At 53.6% G+C, this 25,137-nt stretch overlaps 10 protein-coding genes across 10 annotated transcripts; 3 read left to right on the top strand and 7 right to left on the bottom strand.

Annotated features, from left to right (window-relative positions):
* Nucleotides 1-91: 91 nt before the first annotated feature.
* AYL99_03243 (hypothetical protein) lies at nucleotides 92-850 on the bottom strand (the record flags this gene model as incomplete). The annotated part of the gene is made up of 2 exons (XM_018834759.1): nucleotides 92-255; nucleotides 307-850. 2 exons carry the CDS (start codon nucleotides 848-850, stop codon nucleotides 92-94), a joined length of 708 nt encoding a protein of 235 aa, XP_018697383.1.
* A 1,165-nt stretch (nucleotides 851-2,015) lies between these two features.
* On the top strand, nucleotides 2,016-3,368 carry AYL99_03242 (adenosylhomocysteinase; the record flags this gene model as incomplete). The annotated part of the gene is made up of 1 exon (XM_018834758.1): nucleotides 2,016-3,368. One exon carries the CDS (start codon nucleotides 2,016-2,018, stop codon nucleotides 3,366-3,368), a length of 1,353 nt encoding a protein of 450 aa, XP_018697382.1.
* A 951-nt stretch (nucleotides 3,369-4,319) lies between these two features.
* On the top strand, nucleotides 4,320-5,232 carry AYL99_03241 (hypothetical protein; the record flags this gene model as incomplete). The annotated part of the gene is made up of 2 exons (XM_018834757.1): nucleotides 4,320-4,811; nucleotides 4,864-5,232. The coding sequence occupies 2 exons, from the start codon at nucleotides 4,320-4,322 to the stop codon at nucleotides 5,230-5,232; spliced, it is 861 nt and encodes a 286-aa protein (XP_018697381.1).
* Nucleotides 5,233-6,253: 1,021 nt separating this feature from the next.
* AYL99_03240 (hypothetical protein) lies at nucleotides 6,254-7,948 on the top strand (the record flags this gene model as incomplete). The annotated part of the gene is made up of 1 exon (XM_018834756.1): nucleotides 6,254-7,948. One exon carries the CDS (start codon nucleotides 6,254-6,256, stop codon nucleotides 7,946-7,948), a length of 1,695 nt encoding a protein of 564 aa, XP_018697380.1.
* Nucleotides 7,949-9,444: 1,496 nt separating this feature from the next.
* Nucleotides 9,445-9,771, bottom strand: AYL99_03239 (diphthamide biosynthesis protein 3; the record flags this gene model as incomplete). Its single annotated transcript, XM_018834755.1, has 1 exon — nucleotides 9,445-9,771. One exon carries the CDS (start codon nucleotides 9,769-9,771, stop codon nucleotides 9,445-9,447), a length of 327 nt encoding a protein of 108 aa, XP_018697379.1.
* Nucleotides 9,772-10,569: 798 nt separating this feature from the next.
* Nucleotides 10,570-11,659, bottom strand: AYL99_03238 (60S ribosomal protein L15; the record flags this gene model as incomplete). Its single annotated transcript, XM_018834754.1, has 5 exons — nucleotides 10,570-10,710; nucleotides 10,795-11,021; nucleotides 11,087-11,243; nucleotides 11,425-11,511; nucleotides 11,573-11,659. 5 exons carry the CDS (start codon nucleotides 11,657-11,659, stop codon nucleotides 10,570-10,572), a joined length of 699 nt encoding a protein of 232 aa, XP_018697378.1.
* A 248-nt stretch (nucleotides 11,660-11,907) lies between these two features.
* AYL99_03237 (hypothetical protein) lies at nucleotides 11,908-12,934 on the bottom strand (the record flags this gene model as incomplete). Its single annotated transcript, XM_018834753.1, has 4 exons — nucleotides 11,908-12,454; nucleotides 12,507-12,641; nucleotides 12,701-12,854; nucleotides 12,910-12,934. The coding sequence occupies 4 exons, from the start codon at nucleotides 12,932-12,934 to the stop codon at nucleotides 11,908-11,910; spliced, it is 861 nt and encodes a 286-aa protein (XP_018697377.1).
* An 823-nt stretch (nucleotides 12,935-13,757) lies between these two features.
* On the bottom strand, nucleotides 13,758-16,421 carry AYL99_03236 (hypothetical protein; the record flags this gene model as incomplete). Its single annotated transcript, XM_018834752.1, has 2 exons — nucleotides 13,758-14,328; nucleotides 14,392-16,421. The coding sequence occupies 2 exons, from the start codon at nucleotides 16,419-16,421 to the stop codon at nucleotides 13,758-13,760; spliced, it is 2,601 nt and encodes an 866-aa protein (XP_018697376.1).
* Nucleotides 16,422-19,751: 3,330 nt separating this feature from the next.
* AYL99_03235 (hypothetical protein) lies at nucleotides 19,752-20,687 on the bottom strand (the record flags this gene model as incomplete). Its single annotated transcript, XM_018834751.1, has 1 exon — nucleotides 19,752-20,687. One exon carries the CDS (start codon nucleotides 20,685-20,687, stop codon nucleotides 19,752-19,754), a length of 936 nt encoding a protein of 311 aa, XP_018697375.1.
* Nucleotides 20,688-21,675: 988 nt separating this feature from the next.
* AYL99_03234 (hypothetical protein) lies at nucleotides 21,676-23,127 on the bottom strand (the record flags this gene model as incomplete). The annotated part of the gene is made up of 1 exon (XM_018834750.1): nucleotides 21,676-23,127. One exon carries the CDS (start codon nucleotides 23,125-23,127, stop codon nucleotides 21,676-21,678), a length of 1,452 nt encoding a protein of 483 aa, XP_018697374.1.
* Between the last annotated feature and the right edge of the window lie 2,010 nt (nucleotides 23,128-25,137).

Here is a 25,137-nt window from a genome sequence, read left to right as displayed (position 1 = left end):
ACGCATCCGCTCCAAAACCCCAGGCACCTCCGCTTCCCAAGGAGTCATTCTTAATTCCGGACCTGATCCCATCTGTCTTCTTTCGAGGACATCAAGCGTACGATGAAAACACCCAGCTTGTCGCGTCGTCTTCGATCGTGAAGCGTAGCCCTTTCACGTCAATTTCGTCGTACATGCTGGAAATAGCGGCCCGAGCTTGTTTGTGCCATGGCCCTCGACCACCGTTGACTGCATCTTCTTTATTCCGCCAGAAGCCTAGGGATAATTAGCCTCCTGTTCGTGAAGGCCTTCGTCGTGCTTACTCACAGGTTGCCAGATTTCTCCTATCAGCGTCAGGCACTCCATACCAGTACTTCAGAAGCCCTCCACTCTGTGTGGCTTCGACATGGGACTGTTTGTCCAATTTGAACAATAGGTCCACGTCGATGTTCTTCTTGAGTTTCGACCTGAACTCGACGACGTAGAACTCCTGCCGTGTCCACCTATAACCCTCTTTGGCTGCCAAGGCCTTCAATGTTGCCATGAAATTGCTCCAGTCGAAGGCCTCTTCGTACGGGACAGTGGCATAGTCTCCCGAAGCTGGTTCCAGTTGTGTCGATGCGAGAGCAAGAAGCCGATTTGGTGTGTCGACAGTGTTCAGATCCAAAAGATGTTCCGGTTCGAGGTATGGTGAAACTGTGAGCCAGTGAGCGGATTCCGGGTCGACGTCGGACTCTATTTGATTCGCATGATGCTCCACGGAGACTCCAGAGAAGGAGCCATGTATCTTGGTCGAGGCGCGAGAGCCAGGTGCATTTTTATTGCTGTCCTCACTCGTCTCTGGCTTTTGTCTCGGCTGGGTGGCTGCCATTTGGAACTGGATCAAACCCTCCTTCACCGAGATGCGGATATTGTTGGAAGAACAAAGATATGGTCGTAATTGTAGCAGGAGCTTAGGGAGGTGGAAAAAATGACTGAGTGTTCGAACCTGTCCTGGAGATGGTATTGTGTGAAATGCGGAACTGATCACGCAATTGAGGCTTGTGGCAGAGGAAGGCACCACCGCTGTCAAAGAGTGTGACGCGAAAGAATCAGAGCAAGAAGAACACAAACATGGGCATCTGAGCTGGGGGAGAGTATATGGCGGTCAGAGGAATCAAGTACAGGCCCGTTCACTTGCTAGAGTCCATCTGCAGTGAGATGCATTTTGCCGCGCACGACTCCAGCACACGTGTCCAGCGCATTGCCGTCTCCTGCCGCCAGACTCAAGCCCCCTCGGACAGCTTCCTCTCGCCCACTGGACACTGGACACCGGACAGGACAAGCAATTGTTGACAAACGGCACGCGTGGAAGAGCGGACCATGGTGCCCGCTGCAGACACGATCAGAGCATGAAATGACAATGCCTTTTCGTTTCCTAATCGAGGCAAAAAATCACGGGAGGCCTCCAGTTATCAGAACACTCACCGATAGCGATAGCGGCAAGACAACCAGAAAACCCGCCGTTTGGCGTATGCTGGTAGCTCGCGAGACAGACAAAGAGAAGGTTGATAGCGTCCATCGATATCAGGAAGGAAACCAGTGCATTATATATATGGGGAAGAGATCCCATGCAGATAGACTGATGCCGTGATCATGCCATCTTAGGCGGGTTGTTTGGCTGCTGTTGACTGGGACCGCCATGGCACCAATGGGGGGGTCGCTAAGCATCCCATCATGCTGCTGCTATCTCTGAGCAAGCTGCGGCAGTTGAAATCTTGCCGGGCTGACTTCTTCCCCACGATGCAGAGATTGATGGGTGATTGGTGGGTGTTGGTGGGAAGTGGGATGAAAGTGCGTTGCTTCGGAGGCGCTTTTTCCGCCCTTGAGATTTTGCAGGTCGAAGGAGGAAAAAATGTCACCGACAAATTCGCCCTCACCAACCTTCGCCTTCACCTCTACCTTCACCTTCATCCTCACTCTTCTTTAACCACCAGCACGTCCTCAGCAACCTCTGTCACTCCAACTCCTCTTCTCCCCCATTGATATCCGTCATCATGAGTGGTGCTCCCGCCCAGAAGTTCAAGGTCGCCGACATCTCGTTGGCGGCCTTTGGCCGACGTGAGATCGACCTCGCAGAAATCGAGATGCCAGGTCTGATGGCAATCAGAAAGAAGTATGCTGCAGACCAACCTCTTGCCGGTGCTCGCATCGCAGGCTGCCTCCACATGACCATCCAGACCGCCGTCCTCATCGAAACCCTCAAAGCCCTCGGTGCTGAGGTCACTTGGTCCTCCTGCAACATCTTCTCCACCCAAGATCACGCCGCAGCGGCCATTGCAGCTGGAGGCACTCCCGTCTTCGCATGGAAGGGTGAGACGGAAGAAGAATACGAATGGTGCTTGGAACAACAGCTGAAGGCTTTCCCCTCTGGAAAAACACTGAACCTCATCCTCGACGATGGTGGTGATTTGACCGCCCTGGTCCACAACAAATACCCAGAGATGCTGAAAGACTGCTATGGCGTGTCGGAAGAGACCACCACCGGAGTCCATCACCTCTACCGCATGTTGAAGGGCAAGAAGCTCCTGGTCCCCGCCATCAACGTCAACGACAGCGTCACAAAATCCAAGTTCGACAACCTCTACGGATGCAGGGAATCCCTGGTGGACGGTATCAAGCGTGCCACGGATGTCATGATCGCCGGCAAGATTGCCGTTGTGGCCGGCTTCGGTGATGTTGGAAAGGGCTGCGCTCAGGCGCTCCACAGCATGGGTGCCCGTGTTCTCGTCACCGAGGTGGATCCTATCAACGCTCTCCAGGCTGCGGTCTCTGGCTACCAAGTTGTCACCATGGACGATGCCGCTTCGCAGGGCCAAATCTTTGTCACCACCACCGGCTGCCGTGACATCATTGTCGGAAAACACTTTGAGGTGATGCGCAACGACGCCATCGTCTGCAACATCGGACACTTCGACATCGAAATCGATGTTGCCTGGCTCAAGAAGAATGCCAAATCCGTCCAAAACATCAAGCCGCAGGTTGATCGCTACACGATGGCCAATGGACGCAACATCATCCTGCTGGCCGAGGGTCGTCTCGTCAACCTGGGCTGTGCCACCGGCCACTCTTCCTTCGTCATGTCCTGCTCTTTCTCCAACCAAGTTCTCGCTCAGATCATGCTGTACAAGGCCGAAGACGAGCAATTTGGCAAGAAATACGTCGAATTCGGAAAGACCGGCAAGAAGGAGGTTGGTGTCTACGTTCTTCCCAAGATTTTGGACGAACAAGTCGCACTGCTTCACTTGGAGCATGTCAACGCCAAGTTGACCAAGCTGACTCCAGTTCAGGCCGAGTACTTGGGATTGACTGTGGAAGGCCCCTTCAAGTCTGATATCTACCGCTACTAGATGGTGGGATGTTGGTCGAGGGTTGCCTCACTGGCTTTTGACTGATTGCATATGTATCGGCGCTGAGGTTCTTTTTTTCGGGAAAGAATGTTTTCTAATGCTCAACGCATAGAAATTGGAGGGCCTAGCGGTATGGTCATATTGACCTTCTTGTCCAAAACGGAACTTACGCACGAAGCTCAACGACCTTGGGACGAAATTGATGAGGCAGGAAAAGTTCGGGACACGATCGGGCCCTTGAAATGATATGGTGCTTCGAGTTCCTTGTTTCGAGAGGAAGAAATCTCGGATGAGAGATGGGACGGAGAGAATGTCCTTCAACGGACAATTGCAGAAGCTTCATCAGCTTCTTCAACAGCTAGATACCCCGAATAGATGCACAAAAGAATATGAGAAGGTAGAACTGAACGAAAGCTGAGAGAGTGTACTTTTTGGTGGCATGACAGTGGTATTCACGTGGTATTCACATGGTATTCAATGTCCCCGTCGTTGTCGCTGGAGTTTCATACAGTATACGAGATACACACAGTCCTGGCCACTCGATCCCCTATACCGTATACATACAATACCGCTTCGACCTCTAGCACGCTCCTCAGGATGCAGCTTCTCGCCAGTCGCATCCATCCTAGCCGTTACCATGTGAGCCGAGACAATACGAAGCTGTTTCTGCCTCAACCAGACCAGACAGCCTTGTGCCGGCCGCAGTCAGGACTAGGCACCTGCATGGAGCGGCTGAGCGTCTCCTGAAGCTCATTCGTGGATGGGTGCGCCTGATTTGTTCGCAGAGGCGGCGGTGTCTTGGACCTCACGCATTCACTCACGGCGACAATCAGGGCTATAACCCTCTCTCACCGTCACATGGAAGCCAGCCCAAGCTTACAATCATATCAGAGCTACGACTGCCGGCCTCTCACGGTAACAGTATACTTTTTTTCCTGCTAAGTCACTCATATGGCATCTCAAGCTGACGAATCGATGGATGGTGGTCGCGGGCGCCAGCACTATTCTGACCAGCCTGATCTAGAGAGAAAAGGGGCGCAGCCTGAAGTTGCTTCGATTACCAAGACGTTGAAGAGGCTTTTCCGGCAGATACTCGCGCAGTGTCGCAGAGACTATGGCTCCGGGGAAATAACGGCAACAGCATCTCTGAACGGCGCCAGCCGACTTTCAGAAAAAGATACCTCGCTCGACAAACGAGCAAGACAATGCTGCTTTTTGTGCGTGCGCAACCGAGACAAAGTGTTTGCCATCATTGTTCCCTGCCTCAGACCGACCAGCTTGTTGCGACAAGCTGTGAAAAACCGCCTTGAAGATGCGGGCCTGATGGCTATTGAGAGCGATGCTGCGGTCTTCGAGAGATTGCACCTGGCATGCTTCAAGTACTACGGTGCATGGAAGAGGTACCTCCCCTACTACGGAGTTACTAAGGTGGAAGAAATTCAAGTGAGTTACTCATCCACCATGGCAAGGTCTTACTAATTATCTGATACTACAGTTCCGAGTTGCTGGAAGGGTTGGGAGGGACAGGGCTTTCCCAATTGTCGCGTCTCTGCTAGACATTGGAAGAATTCAAGAAGTGCTAAATGACATGATTCTTGAGAAACGAGATAACGATGATTATGATCCGTGCCTTCTTTGCAGCGCCGGCTTCGGCCACAGCCACAGCGTCTTCTGCAGACGTGCAATGAAGTCGAGGGGGGACTCACTGTGTATTATGGATCTGTCGCCGCTAGCTCACCGTTACAACAAGAAACTCCGCATGCTCGACCTCCTGACAAAGTGCGGACGCAGGCCATGGGAGGCCAATGGCTTGCAACTGGTTGACGGAATGGCTGGGGGGAATTTGATATACCAACTCAAGTAAGCCGTGATGTCTGCTCTTACCGTAATGTGCCCGCTAAATTTTTGCAGGGGATCATGTGGCGTTGAGAAATCTCTCGAACGTCATTTGTTTGACCAGACTGAGGAGTTTCGTGGCCTGATGTACACAGTGGGATGGCAGACCGATCGGCTGAAATATGAGCTACTACCCCGTGCGGCTCACTGTTGGCTCGTGTTTGCGGTTGTCTGGCTGTGCATCGCGCTCTGGGGGGGATTGGGAGGAGAATGGAGTCTTTCATTTGCTTTCGGGCAGCTGGTTTTTGCCAGTCTTGCATGTCTCTTTGCCCACACGAGAAACGGGGCTTAAGGATGAGAGTTCCATGGCAAGAATGCTCAAATGTGCTGGAGAAAAAGAGCACGCCTAGTAGGAGCATTGCCAAAGCCAACCGGATTGCAGAATAACAAGGCTGGAATGCAAAAGGGGCGCCAAGAATGGGGGAGGTTGAACAAAGCTATGCACACAAGACAAGTGATTGAAACAAGATGATGGACTCGAAGCTCTCGTGAAGAGACGTTGCCCTCCTTTTGACAAGATAGCGCGGTTGTCAAACCACAATAATGGCCCTTTACTACTTGCTATCCAAGGTGGTGGCTGAGGGTGTCGTTGTCTCTGGACCAATCAGAGGTCTGCCCCATTATGTACTGTCACAATATTTCTTCCTCCTTTTGTCTGCCTCCATCATGGAATGCTTCATGCTCAACCACCAACTACCATGGAACCATCTGTTATTCCAGGCACCATCGTGGAATATCCCTGACGGAGAAATTTCTGCTCGATCCAATCTGCAGAAAGATCTGGACTTCGGGAATCCGATCCAAGTGTTGTGGTGTATGGTGTCGGAGGGAGAGGTCCTCGTTTTCTTGACAGGATAGGCATCTGACGGTCTATGATAATCTCAATGCGCGTCGACCTTCTGCTTCGAGCATTAGATCGTCGAGCCATAGCACGGACTGGCAGATTCAAATATTCAGTGTCGACATCACTATCAGGCTTAGCCGTCAACATGACTGGGCAAACACATCTAGAACATGAACTTAGCGAACCTGTATCAACACCAGAGGCACCAGGGACGCCAGAGAAACCGACATTGGGAAAGGTAACAGCGAAAATCCAACACAACAGGCGTCCCACGCACTTTGTCTGCTTCCCACTCGTTACCGATCAATCAGTCACACAGCTCTCTAAATCCCTGGCCTACTTCAGGTCGATCACCACGCCTTTGCCTTTGGCAGATCGTGATGCGACTCCCGAGCGAGATGATGGACACCAGACTCGTCGAGACTCCGCAGCACCTGGGCAATCCAGCAGTGAAGTACGGGGTCAATATGCCCATGAAGCATTGAGAGTCATTCCAGAGCCGGCGCATCGCCCGCCTGGAACGTTCCACTTGACACTGGGTGTCATGTACCTTCCCCACGAGGAGGACTTGGAACGTGCGGCGTCGCTGCTGCAGAATATTGACTACGTGGAACTACTGAGGCGAGCGGAATCCGCCGAGAGGGACGAGGCGCAAATGTCTGTGCCGGGGGAAAGGACCAAAAAGACCTCGAGACGTGGAGCACGCGAGGACGCCAACGACGTGAGCCCAGACAAGGAGACGCAATTGGAGGGGCAAAGAGGACCTCGAGGACTCCCACCTGGAGCGGCCCAGACGCCCTCAATGGAACCACCGAAGGCAGAAAACTCATCGTCTATAGCAGAAGAGGGAGGTCAGAGCAGTGAGGCGCAACACGATGCCAGGAATCCGCAACCTATCGGCACAGGCCAGTCCGATACCCAACAACGACAACCAACCAGAAACCCAGACACCTCAAGCCACGGGCCAGACGAGAAAGGAACGCTGTACCAGGCAGCCCAAGAAGTCGGGGCGATTCTGTCTTCCCCAGTCCAACCACTCAAATCCCTCAGCCGAGACATCTCACCACCACGGCGGGTTTCTGCACGACTACTCCAAGACGACGACTCTCGAAAACAAGCCCTGCCGCATCCCCTAACCATATCCCTGACCTCTCTGGGCACCTTTCCCTCGCCGCGCTCGGCCCGCGTCTTCTACGCACATCCCCACGACCCGACGTCTCGCCTGCACCGATTCGGAAACCTGGTGCGCGACATCTTCCGGGAGGCAGGGCTGATCACCGAGACGAGACCATTGGTTCTGCACGCCACGGTGGCGAACATGATCTACGTCAAGGGCAAAGGGGGGAGAGGCAGAGGAGGCAGAGGAGGGAGACGAGGTGGGAAGGGCAGAAATGGCGACGGCGGCAACGTGGATGCACGGGAGATTCTGAGGCTGTTTAACCAGGGAACTGATACGAATGCGAGGCCCGTGGGAGTGACAGCAGCAGCAGTAGCAGCATCATCATCGTCGTCGTCGTCACGATCAAGCGTCCGTGCTGGGTTCCGTGACGGGCTCAACGAATCCGACCACAACAACGGGGACGTGGACGAGGAATCATCAGCAGCAGCTACCATGTCCACCACAACCACAACCACTCCCGACAGGCCCTTCACGTGGGCGAGGGACATCACAATCCGCAGCATCCGCATCTGCAAGATGGGCGCGGAACCCTCGACCCTGCCGGGCTGGGGTCTCGAGTACCGCCCCGTGGCGGAGAAGGTGTTTATGCCGGAGACGCGGACTTTGGGGAAAGGGGAAGGAGAAGGAGAAGAAGGAGAAGAAGAAGAGGGACAGGACTGACTGACTGACTATATGTGGGAAAGGGGGGAAAGGGGGACCAAAACCCCCATCATCATCATTATCATCAATCATCCGCGGGTGAAGGACCGGTCGGACATGATATCTATCTATCTATCTATCCATCCATCCATTCGTCCATCCATCCGTCCATCCATCCCTCTATCTATCTGTAGACAGGTCTGTTCTAGATTTGAAGCCAAGGAATGTGCCCACAGTCAGGGAAAAACAGACAGGTTTGTGAATATCTATGGTCCGTCAGTAGGCAAGTAAGTGAAGGAAGTAGGAAGTAGGAAGGAGGTAGAAAGGAAAAGGGGAAGGGCGCAGGGGCAAATGGGAGAACGGTATATGTCCCATCATCATCAAGCCGTCAAGCCATCAAGCCATCAAGCCATCATTGTCGGGGAGGAAGATCAGAGAAATAAATAAATGAGTGTTGTTGGAGATATCAAAAACCCAAAACCAAATAAAAAAACCAATTAAAAACATATTAATTATATCCGCATTGATCTCTCGGACGGACTATGGAAGGAGAAACATACCTCCCGTCCGTGCGACAGCACAGGCAGGAGGGTACATATACATATATATATATATATATATGATGGTAACAATATGTCGTATCAACGAACGTGTCATGCATGCATGCTTGCAGCTGGCGGAGTCTGTCTGTCTGCCTGGTCTGCATGGTCTGTTTCCTTCGTTCATCCGTTCCTCTGTTCGATCATTGCGTTGCGTTGCGGTGCAGGTTCACAGATTCACAAATTCAGTTCTGATCTGGTTCGTTCATTCGTTCGTTCGTTCCAGCGTGGATTATCCTCCAAAAAAACACTGATTGGCGACGAGGACCAGAGAGGGCGAGGCGAGTCCGGCTGGCTCGACAGAATGTCGAGAGAGTTCGCGTGCATCGTGTCGTCCGTTACATCGATTGAGGGATGGATAGCTAATAGGAGGACGTCTCTGAATCCCCCCAGCTCCCTTACTTGGGTGGTCCTCCCTCAGACCCCTCGTCCGCTTGAGCGAGTGATTGGGATATAGACCCGAATCGGCGTTCCTGGACTCGTCACTATGGCGTTTTAGGAGTGACTTCTCAGAGTGAGCAGTTCCGAATGGTGTTTCCCGGACTTGGTGAGCACATATGTCTTCGTGCATCAAGGCGAAGGGAAATCAGGACAAGAATCGTCCCCCTTCCCCCGAAAGGAAAACGCCCGCGGGAGTAAAGAAAGCGCCTTCGATCCTGTAGTCTTCCTGCGTCGTTGTAGTCGAGTTCAGGGAGGAGCACGACCCGTCTCCGTATCTGGCAATGTCTGAACTTTGATTCACAGGGCGTGTCGTCGTGGTCGAGCACACAGTCGCAAACCTCCAGAGTATCCTGGCTGCGGCTGCGGCGACTCCAGCACCTCTCATCGCATGATCACCCCACACAGCTTGGTCTGTTACTATCACCCAGCGCTCTTTTCTCCTCAGCACAGGATTATTGATCCTTCGGATCCGGGCTGTCACTTGTGGTTCTTCTTGTTCTTCTTCTCCTCCGCGCCGACCAGGTCTTCCAGGTCAAAAATGACGCGCACCATCAAACTGCAGCTGGGACAGACGGCGATGTCCTCGCCCTCCTGCAGACTGCCCAGGGAGATCTCGAAGCGGTCACCACAGGGGCACGGGTAGTGGTAGAGCTGCAGGGTGGCGTCGTAGGTCATGTCCTCGATCTCGATTTCGTCGTACATGTCGAGGTCCTCGGCCTGCTTCGCGGCGGACGACGAGGAGCTGCCGCCGCTGAGTTTGAGCGTGGTCGAGGCCGCGGCGGCGGTGGTCGTGGCAGCAGGCATGATATTGGTCGATAGAGTGCTGGTAATGGTATCACCTGAGAATGGTAAGGGAGGGAGTTGGGAACAGTGATCTCGTTGGAACTGGACTCGTTCTCTTCAAAGGTCCGTGGCAAGCCGAGCGTGGAGGAGTTGACCGTGTGATACAATGAGGAACAGCAAAGGGGACACAGGGAGGTAACTGTCGCTACGTGGAAGTATTTGGTGACGAGGAGTGCCGGAGACAACGGATATGATGCTATCCTGACGGCTGCAAGGACAGTCATCGAGCATACAGAGTAGAGAGACGAAAAGTCACGAGGGGGACCAGACGAAAAAAAAGTCTGCGGGGAAAGAAATTGCGGGGAATTTATTGGGTGTGAATTTGCGAACGGTGTCTAGTACCTCGTTGTGCTCCTACAGCAGTGTGCGCAGTGTGCAGGCAAGGAGAAAGTTTCGTGTGCATGAAGGTTCATTTCCCGTCCTTCTTCACTCGCTTGATTTGAACGACTCGTTCACACCTACACCATGCAGGCATGCATTTGGATTTTTCTTGAGAACGCGGTACCTTGCCAAATCCCTTTCTGCAAGGACAGACTTCAATCCCGTAGGCGGAATGGTTCTCCCTTTCTCGCTCTCGTAGCTTTTGACAAATCTCATTGCCAGGATCAACTCCAGAGCCTCAGAATCCGTGATCGCCATCTGCAACATATTGCAATTTTTTTGGCCTGGTCTTGATGCCCTAACCAGCAGCTAACACGGCGTACGAACTCCATCCACAACTCGCGAACCATCGTGTCAAGAACCTCAAGCAGTCCTCCTTCAGCGGTATCTCCAGAGCGAGAGCGTGTTGTGTCTCTTCCAGGTCTTTCTCCGTCCAGAGGTGGTCTTGGTGTAACCGTGGCCCTTGCCCAAGCCGCGGGACTTCTTGCCTGTGGCGGTGAGACCTCGGGATTCGCGGTGCTAATCGAGAAAAAGTCAGCCACACCAATATCCTTTGTCGGATGCATTGATCGATCCTCTGCAGGATAGGTCGGGTTTCCTTACCTTGTGGACGGGGTTCACAATCCAGTTGATCCGGGGATCGCGACGAATGGCCTTGTGGCTGGGGTCCACGAGAATAATTTCGTAGTACTTGTAGGTCGAGTCCTGGTTGATCCAGTACGAGTTGAGGACGCGCAGGTTGGCACAGCGGCGGCCGACTCGCTCTTCGGCAGTGGAGCGAAGAGAACGCTGGTACTTGAGTTGGTTCACACCCTGGTTGGTGGGTTTGCCTGCACATGACGCCCGTCAGCAATTGGATTCTGCGCCCTGTTACCTCACCGGCGGGGTTTCTCACCATAAGTAGCACCCTTGGGCACGGGTCGCTTGCGACCTCCGCGGCGCACACGGATTCGGTAGATGACATAGCCTTGCTTGGCCTTGTAACCCAGACGACGGGCCTTGTCCGGTCGGGAGGGACGAGAGGCGCGGTGGATGACGTTCAATTGTCGGAGCTATATTATGCACTCTCAGCAACCGTGTTCAACGAGTGTATAGCAAGACACGTCTCCAAAACGAGAATGTGCCACAGACACGAGACAGAGCAAAGAGGTTGTGTTTGTGTGTGTATGTGTGTGTGTCCACCAAACACCTCCTCTTGTCTCTGCCCCATTGTCATCTCAGGGAGTCTCTTACCTCCCAGCAGCGGACTCGGAGAAGGAATCGAAGGACATCGGATTGCTTCTTCTTTTGAAGTTCTTCGACGTATTTGAGGGCACCCATCTGGAAAGAAAGGACTGTTAGTTGTTGATACGACGGACCACCCGCACAGGACCTGGTTTACCTTGACTGTCGCACCTCGCAAAGGACGGTTATGGTGGGAAAAGAAAGCGTCGGGAGAATGAGAATTGAGGACTAGATCGGCTCTCATTTTCGACGGCGAAGTTTCGTGCGCAGGCTTGGCGGAGTTGCAATCTTGGCACTGTGTCCCACCAATCAGAGGCCGGCCCAGAATATGTATGTATTATTCGTTCCTCAGCTCCTCCTCCATACAAACTACACCTCTCGACCTCTACCGGGGACGTATTATTACATTATTACCTCGTGCGCCCCTGATGCATACTCGACTGATAGCAGACCCCTCCCTCCCACCTCCGTAGTAGTTACCAGACTCCAGAATCAACGATCACTCGCTTGTCCGTGTCCCGCAAAGCAGAGTCTCTCAATAGCCATTTCTGTGTCTCGGGCGATATTTCCCCATCCTGGCGTCTGCTTCGACACAGCAGCCTCTTGCTGATCCGTTCCGTGTGACAAGAGCATTCTGCCCTTTTGTTCCTCCTCGATTGTGAGGCCATGCAAATCCCTGACCTCGTGAAACTTGTCGGCCAGAAGCTTCTCGATCTCCATGCCTGTGATCTTTTTGCCCGCCTCGATGCTACTCACGCTAACTCCCTTGTCCTTCTCAAAGGATGTCCTGGTCTCCTGCAGTCGGGATGTGTAGGCCGGCCGGCCGGCGAGCTCGTCGTAGGCGAACAGGAGGGCCCCCGATTGCTTCAAGAGATTGACCATGGCGTCGCAGTACATCTGCCCTTCCGCCCCCAGAAACTGAACGTGAATGGGCGTAGGCTTGTCAGGAGGATCGCTGGGGAGACCACTTGCGAAACCTCCAAGGGCGGATTGGAGAAGCGGTGCAATCTCTGCCTCGAATGACTGCTTGTCCCAGGCGCTGAAAACATTAGCTGACATCGCTCTACGCAGTCCGAGATATGAAGTCGAACCTCTCCTCCTTGATCGCCGTCAACTTCTTGTTCAGCCCGGACTGCCTCTCTCTGATCACATTCGCAAATTGGATTGGCCACGGGTCGGCTGTATTGAGCTTCTCCCATATCTTGTCTATCTTCTCTTGGTCGAACCTTCACGGCCAGTGGTCAATTGACAGCTGCCACGTCGATCGAACTGATCAGTCACCTACGGTCCATCTTCCGCGTGGCTCTCTGGCCGATTCTTGTTGTCCTCCGCTGACGATGATCCCTCTGATGGCGGCACGATCTCGTCGTCGAACTTGACGGATCTCTGATTGGACCTGGAGCTCTTTCTCCGCGAACTTGAACGGGAGGTGGTCTGCCCTGGGTTGTGTTAGGCGCCGTGTGCCTGGACTGAGAATGCGAAGGATGAAGCTACCTGACTTTGCTAAACCGCCAGCCATGTCCCTGGGGTCTAGTGTCTACGGAGGCGAGCGTTGTGAGTCGACTGGAGGGGATATTAGGTGATGGGGGGGTTATGTTCATGTCATGGGAGCAAGTGGTGGCAAAGTCACATACAACTGTGCAGAAGCAAAGAGAGATGTCAAAACTCGAACCAGCAACAAGGCAACTGTCGCAGACACGAGCAGCCTCTCATATTCTCTTCTCCATGCATGTCATTGAGCATTGATTATAATCTCCATCATGTTGTCATGGACCTCCATAGCACTCTGGTGTTGGTATTATACACAAGCCAACCTGCAATGTAGAAATGGTACTCTCTCTTCCTCCCCTATGGTCAACATCCAGCTCACTCTGCACTCAGCTCCATCTCAATTTCCGCCTCACACACAAGCACCACCGTCATGTAAGTTTTGGTCTCTCCACCCAGCTCGGTATTATCTCATCTTTCTGTATCCGGCCATCCATAAACAATCTGGTTTTTTCAAGGTCTTTTTGTCCAATCCAGCCTGACCAACAAATTTTTGATGTACGAAGCAAAAAAAAAAAAGCAAAATCTTCAGTCACCGTCCAACAAAATGGAGTGCAATGCGTGTCCCAGCATAGAAGCCCGTTCATCAACAAGTCTTATCTTTCAGCCATTTCCTCCCCTTCCCAAAGCGCAGGTCTAGTTGCCTCCCCGTGAAATTCCTTGAACCTCGTCTTGCTGAACACCCACTTCTACGTTTTTGTCATCCGGTCATCATATGCAAGAATTCGTCCGAAATAAGTCGCAAGACAAGCGTCGTTGTCCGTTGCGTTCGCGCCGAGGACGCATGTCCGGACTCAAGAACCAAGCGAGAGCCCTTGGAATCGTCCCATCCAATTAACATCCCCGGGCGGATTGGAAGCTCTTCCTCTAAAGTCGGGCCGGCTGCTGGCGAAATTAGGCGCATTAGGGTTGAGAGAAGGGAAGGGTTGACCGTAGAAAGACATGAAGGGGTCCATTTGGCCTTGCATGTTTGGAGCATACGGCGATACCCCCGGTTGCAGTTGTTGAGGTCCTGCCCCAACATCGTGGAACTGATTATAAAAAGCGTTCCGCATGCCCGGATTCTGGTGGTTGTTGAAGTTTCGATCCGCGTCAAACGTATCTCCGAATGGCGTCGTGACGGCCTGGTGGCCCAGGTTGCCGGGCTGCTGTGCCTGTTGCTGCCGTCTGCGATGGCGTTCATCACCGGGAGCCGTGCTGTAGACGGGGTGGATACCAAGCGAAGCGGTTGGGGTCTGGAAGGACGCAGGGTTAATGGCGGACATCCAGATTCGCGTCTTGTAGATCTTGAAGAGATCAGTGACCAAGTGATTGAAGTTGATGTAGTTGTCGGCAAAGTAGTAGAAGGTGAGCTTCTTGCTGTCCCTATTGGGCGTTAGTCAAGGCGTCCACACGGGTCCGGTTTGGTAGGGGGCAGGGGGGATGTACATCTGGAACTCTGCATCAAGAATTTCCATATTCAACCGATGCTCAGCAACCTTTTGCTGACATACCCGCTTGGCTTTGGCTTCATTGCCTTCTTTGTCCTTCAAGGCTTGGATCTCGTGGTTTTGCGCCAGTCGCTTGATCATCTTTGGCTTGAGGTCGGGGCCTGCGGAGTCGTGAGGGCCATGATGTCCTTGAGGGCCCATGCCTCCGACCGCACTGCCATGTCTCCCAGGAATGCCGTTGGGGTTGACGACATTGGGGCCGCCGTTTCGGCTCTGCATGGAAAACATCATCAACCATTTATAATGTTCCTCGGCGTAGTATTCTTTGTAACGGCGAGCGTCCTCCCACGTCACATTTGTATGTTGGACCGTGCCCAGATCGGTGCCACGGTCCGCCTCAACAATGACCAGGTCCCCCACGTTCACGTGGAGACCAGTCCCCTCTTGGATGTAGAAGACATCTGAGCGACAACATTTGAAGTTGACGATGAAGAGCGGTTGCGCCGCGGGTTCGAGGTACGGGCCAACCCCCAGAGGTTGCCCGTAAAGTTGCGGATCGCGGTGGTGCTGATGGACTCGGGCGTCCGCAGCACGTCGGGTGGACTCGGTCGTGTTGAAATATGCGGCTGCAAAGTAACGGTCACGTAAGTACGTGTTATTCATTTGATCCTCGTTCGGATTCACGAGCGCCACGGTTAAATCCTGGGAAAACTTACGATCATCTCCTTGGGATAGTGCTTGGGATCCGCTTTCATACGCCGTCGCATCGTCTTCGCGACCTAACCAATTAGCCCCGGGAATTGCTAAAAGCAACAGTTGCAGCATGTGCTCACCGTTCGAGCTGAAGGATCCGTGGCGAGTTGGCACGTCAGCGAACGAGTGTCGGCGGCTCTGAGGAGCTTCTGGGATCGGGCCAAATCCAAGGGAAGTCTGCCAATGTGCCTTCTTCATTCCATCAAAATTACGATTCTCGGTCGGGGAGAGCGACTGTCTGTCGGCGAATCCGAGGGGTTGTTCACTCATGCGACGGGCGTTGTGCTCACGACCAGGAAATCCGGCGAGGTCTTCTCTATCATCGATGGCAGTCTCAGTCTCCTCTGGGACAGCGTTCCGGAGGCGCGTATTTCGAAACCCCGGGGGCTGAAGCGGGGCCGTCGTGGTGGTGGTGGCTGTTGTCGGGAAACCACGGTCACGATTCTGAGCGGCGTGACGAAGCTGGGCGTTCTCCTTCTCCAGCCTCTCAATCATTCGCGCCTGTTCCGCACTGATGGCTTCGGGGGTGATGTTGCCGCGGTGATCTTCTTCGTCGTCTTCAACCTCTCGCAACCGACCAAGACCACCGGCCTCCAACACGCCCAGCCCACTGGTCCTCGACGTCCGTCGCTGCAACGGATATTGACTTCCAAGTCTGTTGCGCGTCGCTTCAACCGAGGTCGATATAGGATTAGTCGGCGGCGCCGTGGTGGTGTCGAGTTGGCCCACAGAGTATGACTGTGAGCGGTAGGTCTTGGGCGTCGGCTGGAGAGGAATCGAGAACGGAATGCCGCCTTCACCATTCGTGGGCAGGACCTCCTGGAGTCGGGCCGGTGGATCTTTGCGACCATCTTGACTCCAAATGGTGGGCCAGGGATACGACGTCGTCGGGTTAGGCCACGCTCCGGGACCTGTAGCGTTCGGATTTCCCCAGGGCAAGGGCTCTGCTCCAGGGGTTCCTGGATGGGAGGTGGAAGGGCTGTAGGGACCAGTGATAGAAGGTTTGCGATTCGCGTTGGCCGACGACACATCGTTGAGCCATGAGGTTCTTCGCACGTTTCTGTTGGACTTGACATTGCTGCCCGGGCCAGACTTTACGTGGTCAGGCTCATCGTCTGACGAGGCCAACGCCTCGGAATCGGGAGTCGACCTGCCCAGGCCGGGATTAGATTTTTGCAGGAGAAGCGACGCAGATGCCTGGTGCGTGCCAAAATTTCCGAACGCCGGCATAGGCGCGCGAGTCGTCAGACCCGATTTATTAGGTGCGTTACTCATGATGGGTGAGGATGGCAACGCCGGAATAGACGTGGGATGGCACTGCTCTCCTCTCGGTCAGCAAACAGGTATCACTATCCAAGGACGACTTTTGGGATCCAAAATGGGCCTAAAATGGTGCTCGAGGAGAAGTGGTCATACAACAACAGCCTGATTCGTGTAAGGAAAATTGTGAGGTGGATTGAGGAGGATGAATAGCTCGAGTCCTGGGCGATCTCACCCACCAAAAATCCAGATGGTAGTTCTGACCACTTCCACCAACAAAGGGACAAGATCATTTCAAGATGGATTTGATGATGAATGATGAAGACTTGAAAACTCCAACTCACCTCGTGGTTACAGCAGAGACATGGAGAGGCTGGCGGTCTGACTTAACATGTCGGGGTACGGGTACGGCTGAGTAGGGGCGCGGGCGCGCCTCGGAACCAAGCCTCCGTCGTGGAGGAGCTGTGGGACCTTCTGGGACAAGCCGCACAGAGCAGAGATGTGCAGAGAGGGGATTGATGAAGAGCGTGCAGAAAGATCTAGCGGCGTGGGCGACGACACTGGTCGTCGCTATCTCGCTGTCGTCGGCGAATAGTTCGGGATTTGGGCCTAACAGCAAACGACCGGCCCGCGCCCAGAGCAAATGGCTGGAAAAGTCAGGTGATTGTCTGAGGCCTGTTGGCGAAGCTGTCAGAGACAAAGACAGGCAAGGAACTATGTCACCAGAAAGTGGGAACGATTGATGGGGATGGAAAGAGATGGAAAGGAGGAAAGAAAGGGCGTGCCTGATGGAGGTGGAAAGATGATGGTAGTATTGGGTGGTGATGAGTGAGGTGTGTGTGTGTGTGTTTGTGTGTGTGTGTGTGTGCGCAAGAGTGAGTTATTGAGGCGGAGAAGGTCGTGAGGGTGTGAGGAAGGGTGATGAATGGGCCCTTTGAACTTACGACGAACACCAAGGCGGAGGGAACCGACAGACAAGGAGAATGTAGAGAGAGGGACGGAGGGGACAGATGGACAGAACAAGATTGAACAAGGACGGGGGGCTTTTTCACCACAACTAAGAACAGAGAGATGTGCCGCCTTCCCCGGATTATGATGAACAGGCTTTTTCGCTTAGTTTCTCACGCGACCACTTCGTTTCGGGAGTGTTGCTTCGAGGGTCTGCGAGGGCGAGGGCTGAGGAGTTCATCTCTTGGGAAAGGGGAATGGAATGGGACAGAGAGCTAAAAGTCTGGAGCCCGAAAAGGCGGGAACGGGAACTGGGAACTGCTGATGGTCGACGGTTTGATGGCCCAAGCGGGGGAAGAAGGGTTGGCTTTCTCTCACTGGCTCGCTGGAGGGAGGGGGAAACCGCGATGATCAACTGGATCGAACGGGATGGATCGAATAATAATGGCGTTCGAGATACTTTGTTCGACGGTGGCAGCACGTGGTGGCAGCCAGCAGGAAAGGCACTAGGCAAACAAGCACACCGAAACGACACAGGCACCCAGACAGGTGATAGTCACATCGGCTTCAACAGTCAAACAAGAAAACCAGTCCTGGCAAACGATGAATAGGGCACAAGCCCACAGAGCAGAGAGCGTTCTAGCTTCTGGAGAGAAAAGAAGTTTCAAAAGTTTCAAGCTGTGTGGCCCTCGTGGCCCTGGTGGCTCTGTGCTTGCCTGGGGGCGGTTCTGTTAGTCAAGTTTAGCTGGGGCCCGAGGGTAGTAGCGGGTGCCAAAGGATGCCAATGGGGCATGGGCCAATTCAACCACGCGGTTGACCCCCTTGCGGCGTTGACGCCTGTAACCTGGAGCTTGGAGCTTGGAACCCTGGATGGCAGGTGCTCCAAAAGTCACGCCATTATTGAGATGCGGGCTCTGCGTAACAAAGTAGCCTTTTCCCCCAGCCGGGGGGCCAGGATTGAAGAAGCTTTGAGTTTTTTGGGACGCCAGGAGCGGGGGGTGGGCCAGTGGCGGTTTGCGGAGTCAAGCCAGAGGGAGAGAAAGAGGACGAGGTTGACAAAAACGCAAATAGGAACGAAAGATGAAGAAAGAGAGGGAGGGGAGACGGAAGATGGTGTAGACGCTGGGCGTCACTTGGGCAGAGATTCGTCACTTACGCACAGTCAAAACCCCACCCAGGCGACCTGGCAGGGGACACTGGCCCTGGCACTATCACTGTCACTGTCACTGGGGACCTGGCACCTAGCCACTCCCCCGCTAAACTGGATGACCGGGGCTTTGGCTTGAGCACCTCCCGCCCGGTTGCCGTGCAGGTCTTGGCCCTCGACAAACCCAAACAGCAGCTGAGGCTGTCACGTTGTGTAACCACGAGAGAAACATTGTCGGGCAGGTGCATCATCAATGGCAGAGACACAAGTGGACAGGCACCAAACAGAACTCGTATTGAGCAGTGATTAACAGCAGATCATGGACTTCAATGGAATATCCCATGAATAATATCAATCAACTCCAGGGGTCTCTCTCTTCCTCTTCCATCCTTCTCCTCTCCTCGTCCTGCGTCCTGGCACTTCCCACCTCGTCCTCCGTAACTCTAACGGACGCCATGATGAACAGGGTAGCGGGTTGTGTTGTTCAACACTGGCCAGAACGGGTTGGCTTCGACATCCCTTGATCGAGATGCGTCCTCTCCCCTCAACACAACCAACTGCCACCCTTGATTGACGCTGACTTGCATCAAGCCACCGGAATTCAATTCAGCATTTTGCGGGGAAATCAGTCACTCGTCCGAATTGCGTGCCCTTCACAGAGCCCGGAAGCCAACCAAACACGCCGGGCGTCAAAGCGCTCAAAAGCATGTGCGCCCTGATCGATGCTACTTTTTGACTATCAACCACACCAGATGTACTGTACTTCGTACTTGGTTCTCATGACCAGGCAGACTTGCCTCGGTTGGTCCCCCTCGTCGTTGATGCTCATCTCACCCACGGCGCCACGTCCCAACGACGAATGGGATCATCTCTGTACATAGGTGGGCGACATATATCCCTCAAAACGTATAGGCCAGCCGTGTCCACCTGACATGTCTCTTCCCCCCATGACAGCTGCCCAGATACCCTATCTCGATCCTTCAACCAACGCCTCGGAGATCTTGGTTCAGTGCACCGTTGCCACCATGATGACCTCCCCACTGGGTGCGCGGAACGTGTCGGACGGTCTCGCTAGCACTGGCGGAACAATATTCCCTGTAGGACAACTCCTCTTCTGTCTTGGAGACAGGGACAAGGCGTAGATCGCCAGACACTGAAACTCATTCTGGTCAATCGTTCCCGGTGAGATGCCAGTTGATTGGTGATCACACATTCAGCAAAACGGTCGTCCATCTCAGAGACACCAAACTTCATTCAGCGAAATCGAGACTGCCCTTGCCCACCGTCGAAGGAGCGGCATCGATGCCCTTTTGCTGCCGGAGCTTCTCCTCGAACCTGGCAAACTCCTTCATGGCAATCTCTTCCTCTTCATCCAGCACCTGGTTGACGCCCTTGACTTCTTCAATGTAGTGCATCAGCATTGACTCGATGCCATTCTTCAACGTGACCGTGCTCGAGTCGCACGTTCGGCACGCCCCCCTCAGTTTCAGATTCACCATCCCGTTTTCAAATCCGCGGAACTCGATGTCCCCACCGTCTTCTTGGATCGCTGGCCGAATGCGCGTCTCCAGCAGCTCTTTGATCATGGCAACCACCTCGTCATCCTCGTCGTTGGGAGCCAACGAGTCCTCGCCGAGTCCTCCTTGGCCATCTTCTGCAGACGTAGTTTTCTCTACCGTATTGACTAGTGCCTCTCCCGATGTGATTGCCTCGGTGATCAACGCAAAGATCTCGGGCTTGACGTGCGCCCAGTTGACATCCTCAGCTTTTGTCACCGTGATAAAATCGGGGCCGTAGAAGACCGACGTAACTCCGTCGACGTCGAGCAATCGGGCCGCGAGGGGAGACGGGTGAGGGGCAGCCACTGTCGACCGAGGAGAGTTGTATTCCAGAAATGTCGAGGGGAAACCCTCCGGCAGGACAGGATGGTTGGGGAGGAACTTCAACGCCGAGGCATTGGGCGTTGGCTGCGTCTGTATATAGATTGATCGAGTTGCGCCAATAATAGAGGTGGATGTTTTCTGGCCTGGCCGCAAAAGAGGCCGTCGACGAGCCTGCGACGAGGTGATAGGGGGAATGCGGACGGAGTGATGGGCGTGGCGGACACAAGCCGCATGGGAGGCTGCGCTCAATGGCGGTTTTGCACTCCATGCACGTAGTGACCGAGAAGGTAGAAAACCGCGCATTGTATCGGAGTCAAGGATATGTACACGTTCGAGTATAACAAAGCGCCAGAATTGTTGCAGATATGGTATGTTTGTGTAGGTATTGATGGCGGTTTCTAGCTCCAAGATTCCAGCAACCCGATTTTCTTTACGGAAGGGAAAACCTTTGAATGACGCAACGGGGGGAGGCCATTGTCACGTGCCACAGCCCCGGCATTTGTCATCCTCGAACGCCATATCATCACCACCCAATCAATCACGTGGAGAGCAAATTCGTGGTATTCGAGGTCTCTTTTCCCATATCAAAGAGGAAATATCATATTCCAACGACCAGGACTGACGAGCACCATGTCGCTAAAGCCTTGCAGTGTATGTCAAAACCCAGCCTCCAAATATCATTGCCCCTCATGTAGGGCTACAAGGTGCGCTATTTCATACTTAGGATTACATTACTTGTCATTAACCTTTTTGTGAACCAGCTGTTCCTTGCCATGTTTCAAGACACATAAGAGCCAATGTGACCAACCCGTGACCAAGAGTGACATTTCAACCCCTAGAAATGCACCTCCGAAGACAGAAGCAGCTTCAGTTGAGGATACGCCTCTTGCCGATCTTCTGATCGAGGATCCTAGGCTGCAGAATCTGTTTCAACAGTACCCGGCCCTGCGTGCAAAACTTAAATTCATCTTCGAAACCACCATTGCCGACAATCGTGAAGGGGATCAGCCGACATCCTATAACCCGCAAGGACATAGGTCTCAAGATACTCCGCAGAAACGCATTGGTCGTGCTATGAGGCTTCTCGAACGCCAGTTGGACTCAGATACAGCCGAAGCATCAGGGATAATGGCATTCGCAGAGCTTGTGGCAGATCTGGAGTCGAGAAAGTCGGAGAAAGATTCGAGCCACGCCAGGGCCCCTCTTTAAAGTGAGGTCTGCTTCCAATGGATGTGGGCTTAGACAGCGGGGGCGTTGCTGGACTTTTGGGTATCTTCTCTCGAACAAGTGATCATTTCCTGGATCGAGCAGATGCTTTCGAAGGGGCCACCTTCTCCTCAGGCTCGTCGTCGAAATACATGTCAATCAGCTTTTCAACAGGCGATCTCCTCTGGAAAATGCTGAAAATACTTCTGCGCCGCCGCCGGGGTGGGACGCTGCGGTCATCATTCGCGTCCAGTAAGCTCGAATTGTCCAGCTCCAGTGTGGTGGACACCGACTGCTGGTCTTCCTCGTCGTCCGAATCAAACAAATTTAGCAGAGGAGGCCTGCGCTTTTTGTATCGGTGCTCGAGTGTCTCAGGGCCGTCCTGAATGGCAAAACTTTCCATCTCTCGGCGTGCTTGGTCTTCTCTAGGGTCGCTCAGTAACAGTGGCGTCATAGGAGGATTGGAATTTAAAGTCGCGATCGAGGTGGACTGGGATAACGCAGGAACAGGCGGTTCGTCGCCTTGGGCGAAAAGCTCTGCCGCTTGGCTGGACCAGAGCCCACCGTTTCTTATCGACGGGCGTGCGTCGCTGGTTGTCATCCTCCTGCGGGCCATCGGTCTGGGAGGAGAGGTCGCTTCTTCTTCTCGCCTCGTCTCTTTATTTGGTTGTTTCATGCTTGAAGTTCTTGGCGGCGCTGTCCAAGATCTCGGAATTGCTGGACCGGGTTCGTCATCTTCGGAGAAGTCGTATTGGTGATAATCACTATGGTCTTCGATTAGACGTTCGGGCAGCTGGGCCAAGTCCTGATTCTTGTGGGGACTTGATGCATGAAGACTTCCTTCCGTCGGGGGCGATGGTGATTGACGCTTGAAAGCAAATATCTGGTGGGAATGTTCCGCGTAGGATTCTCCTCTCTCCGAATATCTGCTGCTGCTGCGCTTTAAGGCTAGTTTTGTGGGCAAAATCTGCTGTCCTGCCGGTTGTTTCCAATTTCCATACACTGGTGTCTGCGAAGCCTCTCGGAATGCGTCCTGGTCGGGCGGCGGGGTTCTGGTTCGTAAGGAGTTCTGAGGCGCTGCGCGGGCGAGGGGAGCTGTCAAGGCCTGTTCTGAGGAAGTCGTGATGCTTGTGATCTGTCCCGGTTTCCACTCGTAGGCAGGATATGATGTGGACGGCACCTCGAATGTGGGCAAAGGTTCGGTCGCTTCCAGAGAAGGACTGCCTTCAAAAGAGAACCTCTTGATATTGATGCCTTCGGATTTCTCGGAAACGCTCCTCGCTCGCTTCAGACGGTCCTCCACTTCCTGCATTTCGGCCGTGTACCTGTCCAGACGCCTGAAAAGTGAATCGAGATCCAGATCATCATTTTGGTTGGTAAATGGCGAATGTGATGAGTTTGATGCGGTCAAGTCGCCGGATCCCGTCTGATAAGCCGCCATCCATTCCCGAGTCCGCTGCATCGCCTGGCCGATGGATTTGCTGCTTGCCCTGGCACTACCTCCTTCCCCGTGGTCGCCAGAGTATAAGGACGACATCTCTTAGGTTGAGAGGATGCGTTAAAATTTGGCGAGAAGTCGAATCCACGCGCTCATAGTAGCTGATGCCAGGCAACAATAACAACCGTTCGTTGGTTTATGTTGGAATATACTTGACGCGTCGAAAGGAGGTTGGCGCGCTCAACTGCCACGTTTTTTCTCACCCACTTTTTTGAGCTCGAGCGAAAGTAAGCGAAAGGGGGGGTGCGGACATTTGTATGAAGCGAGGCTCGACCAAAAGCGATGGACAAATCTCGTTCCAGCTCGGATCATTCGAAGCCACCAACGGCTGGAAAGGAGAGAGTTCCTACATAGTAAGAGTATAACACCAAATCGGGCATAGTGGGCGCCATAGAGGAGGAGAGCTGAATGTCCCTTCTAAAACGGTGAACGGGTGGCTTAAAAATTGGTGATAGACTTGTTGGCGCTGCGGGGCGGCGCAGAGACATGAATCACACTGCACTGAGCACTTGATCAAGCATGAGTAGAAAACTGGTGGCAGAGACAACTTACTCGTGTTAGCTGGTATGTGGCATTGAAGTCTTTCAGAGTGACATCAACCAAGCCCATGAGGGGCATGCAGTCTTCGGAACACCCATGGCATTCGGAGTATTCGCTTGTCTAGGAGTGATAGGGGGATGCCTAGAACTGATGGAGAACAAGTTCTTCGACAGCTTTCGCTCAATGGGTTAGTGAGCAAGGAAAATGGCCATCACCGCGTTGAGTCGAGAGGAGACGTCACGCATCAGACGCCCTCATGAGATTGGAACGAGGCTTGTTCAGCGTGATCTTCAAGAGTCATGGTTTGTGTCTGAGTACCGAGTACGGAAACCATCGTGATCAGCTGTCGTCTGGGAAATTGCAGCACACGGACAAGAAGCGTAGGTGTGGCAGAGGCAGAAGACACTGCTTAACGCCGGGCAGACGAAGATTGAGAGGCTGCAGCAGCCAAAGCCAAAGCCCAAGCCTCAAAGCTTTTTCGGGGAGGGCTCTGAGCAGGGAAGAGGGGGAGGTGGAGACGATGGTTGCAGGGCTTGTAAGTCGAAAGCCCCCTGACCAGGATGGACTCACAGCTACTGCAGCATGGCACGCATGGACACCGAATAGCAGAGGGGTGAGTAATCGTGAAGCTGTGACATCGAGAAGGGTGTCCTGTATGTGTGTAGATGAAGCACACACAAGGTAGAGAGGAAGGGAAGTGAAAATGACCTGATAAGTCGTGCAATGAAGGGGAGTTGGAACGTGACGGTGACGGTGACGGTGATGATGGTAGGTACATAAAGTAGTAGGAGGGAGGATGGAGGGGTGACTGCGGCTGCTCCAGCACCACCACCAGCACCGCCAGCACCACCACTTACTCCAACCTCCAAGTTGTGGTGATTTGTGCTGATTCTCCGGAGACCAGAGAAGAATTGCAATTGTAGATCACGGAGCACAGCCTTTTAATATGTATGTCGCTCACACCTCTTTAATATCCGCCCATGTAGGCACAGAATAGGCTCACGTCGGAAGTCAAGTCCCTTCCTATCTCGAAAAATTTCCTGCTGGAGCAATCTCAAACAACTGGTCGCTGGGCGCAGGATGGCATTCTTGCCAATATTCTGATCGTGCATAGTGGCGGCGGGTGGGAGCAGAACAAGTGGTTCTGACTAGAGCCGCAACTGGGGGGTTGCTTGCATGTCGGCGGCCTAAACACCCTAGGGAGCCCTTAAAAGAGGCCGCACTAGCCCCAAGCCGGCCCCATCCCAGCGGCTTAACCAGCATTAACCGACTCCCCCGCCAATGGCCTCACCCATGGTCCTGCCGCGGAACCACCAGCCTACAGCGACCTACAGCAGCCCGCAGCAGCCCGGCAGCTTTGGCTGCATCCTCTAAGCAGGCGATGTGGCCTCTATTGCTGGCTCCCGGTCGCCTACTACTGCGTAGTTCCTGCATCGACCAGCATTGACTGGTGCAGTACCTGACGGTCGTAACCAAAAACTTGACTACTGAACTTGTGCTTTTTTACAT

Source organism: Fonsecaea erecta (assembly GCF_001651985.1).
Source record: "Fonsecaea erecta strain CBS 125763 chromosome Unknown Scaff2, whole genome shotgun sequence".
Classification (NCBI taxonomy): Eukaryota; Fungi; Ascomycota; class Eurotiomycetes; order Chaetothyriales; family Herpotrichiellaceae; genus Fonsecaea; species Fonsecaea erecta.
Note: the sequence above shows the minus strand (reverse complement) of the source record. Positions and strands in the feature narration are given on the sequence as shown.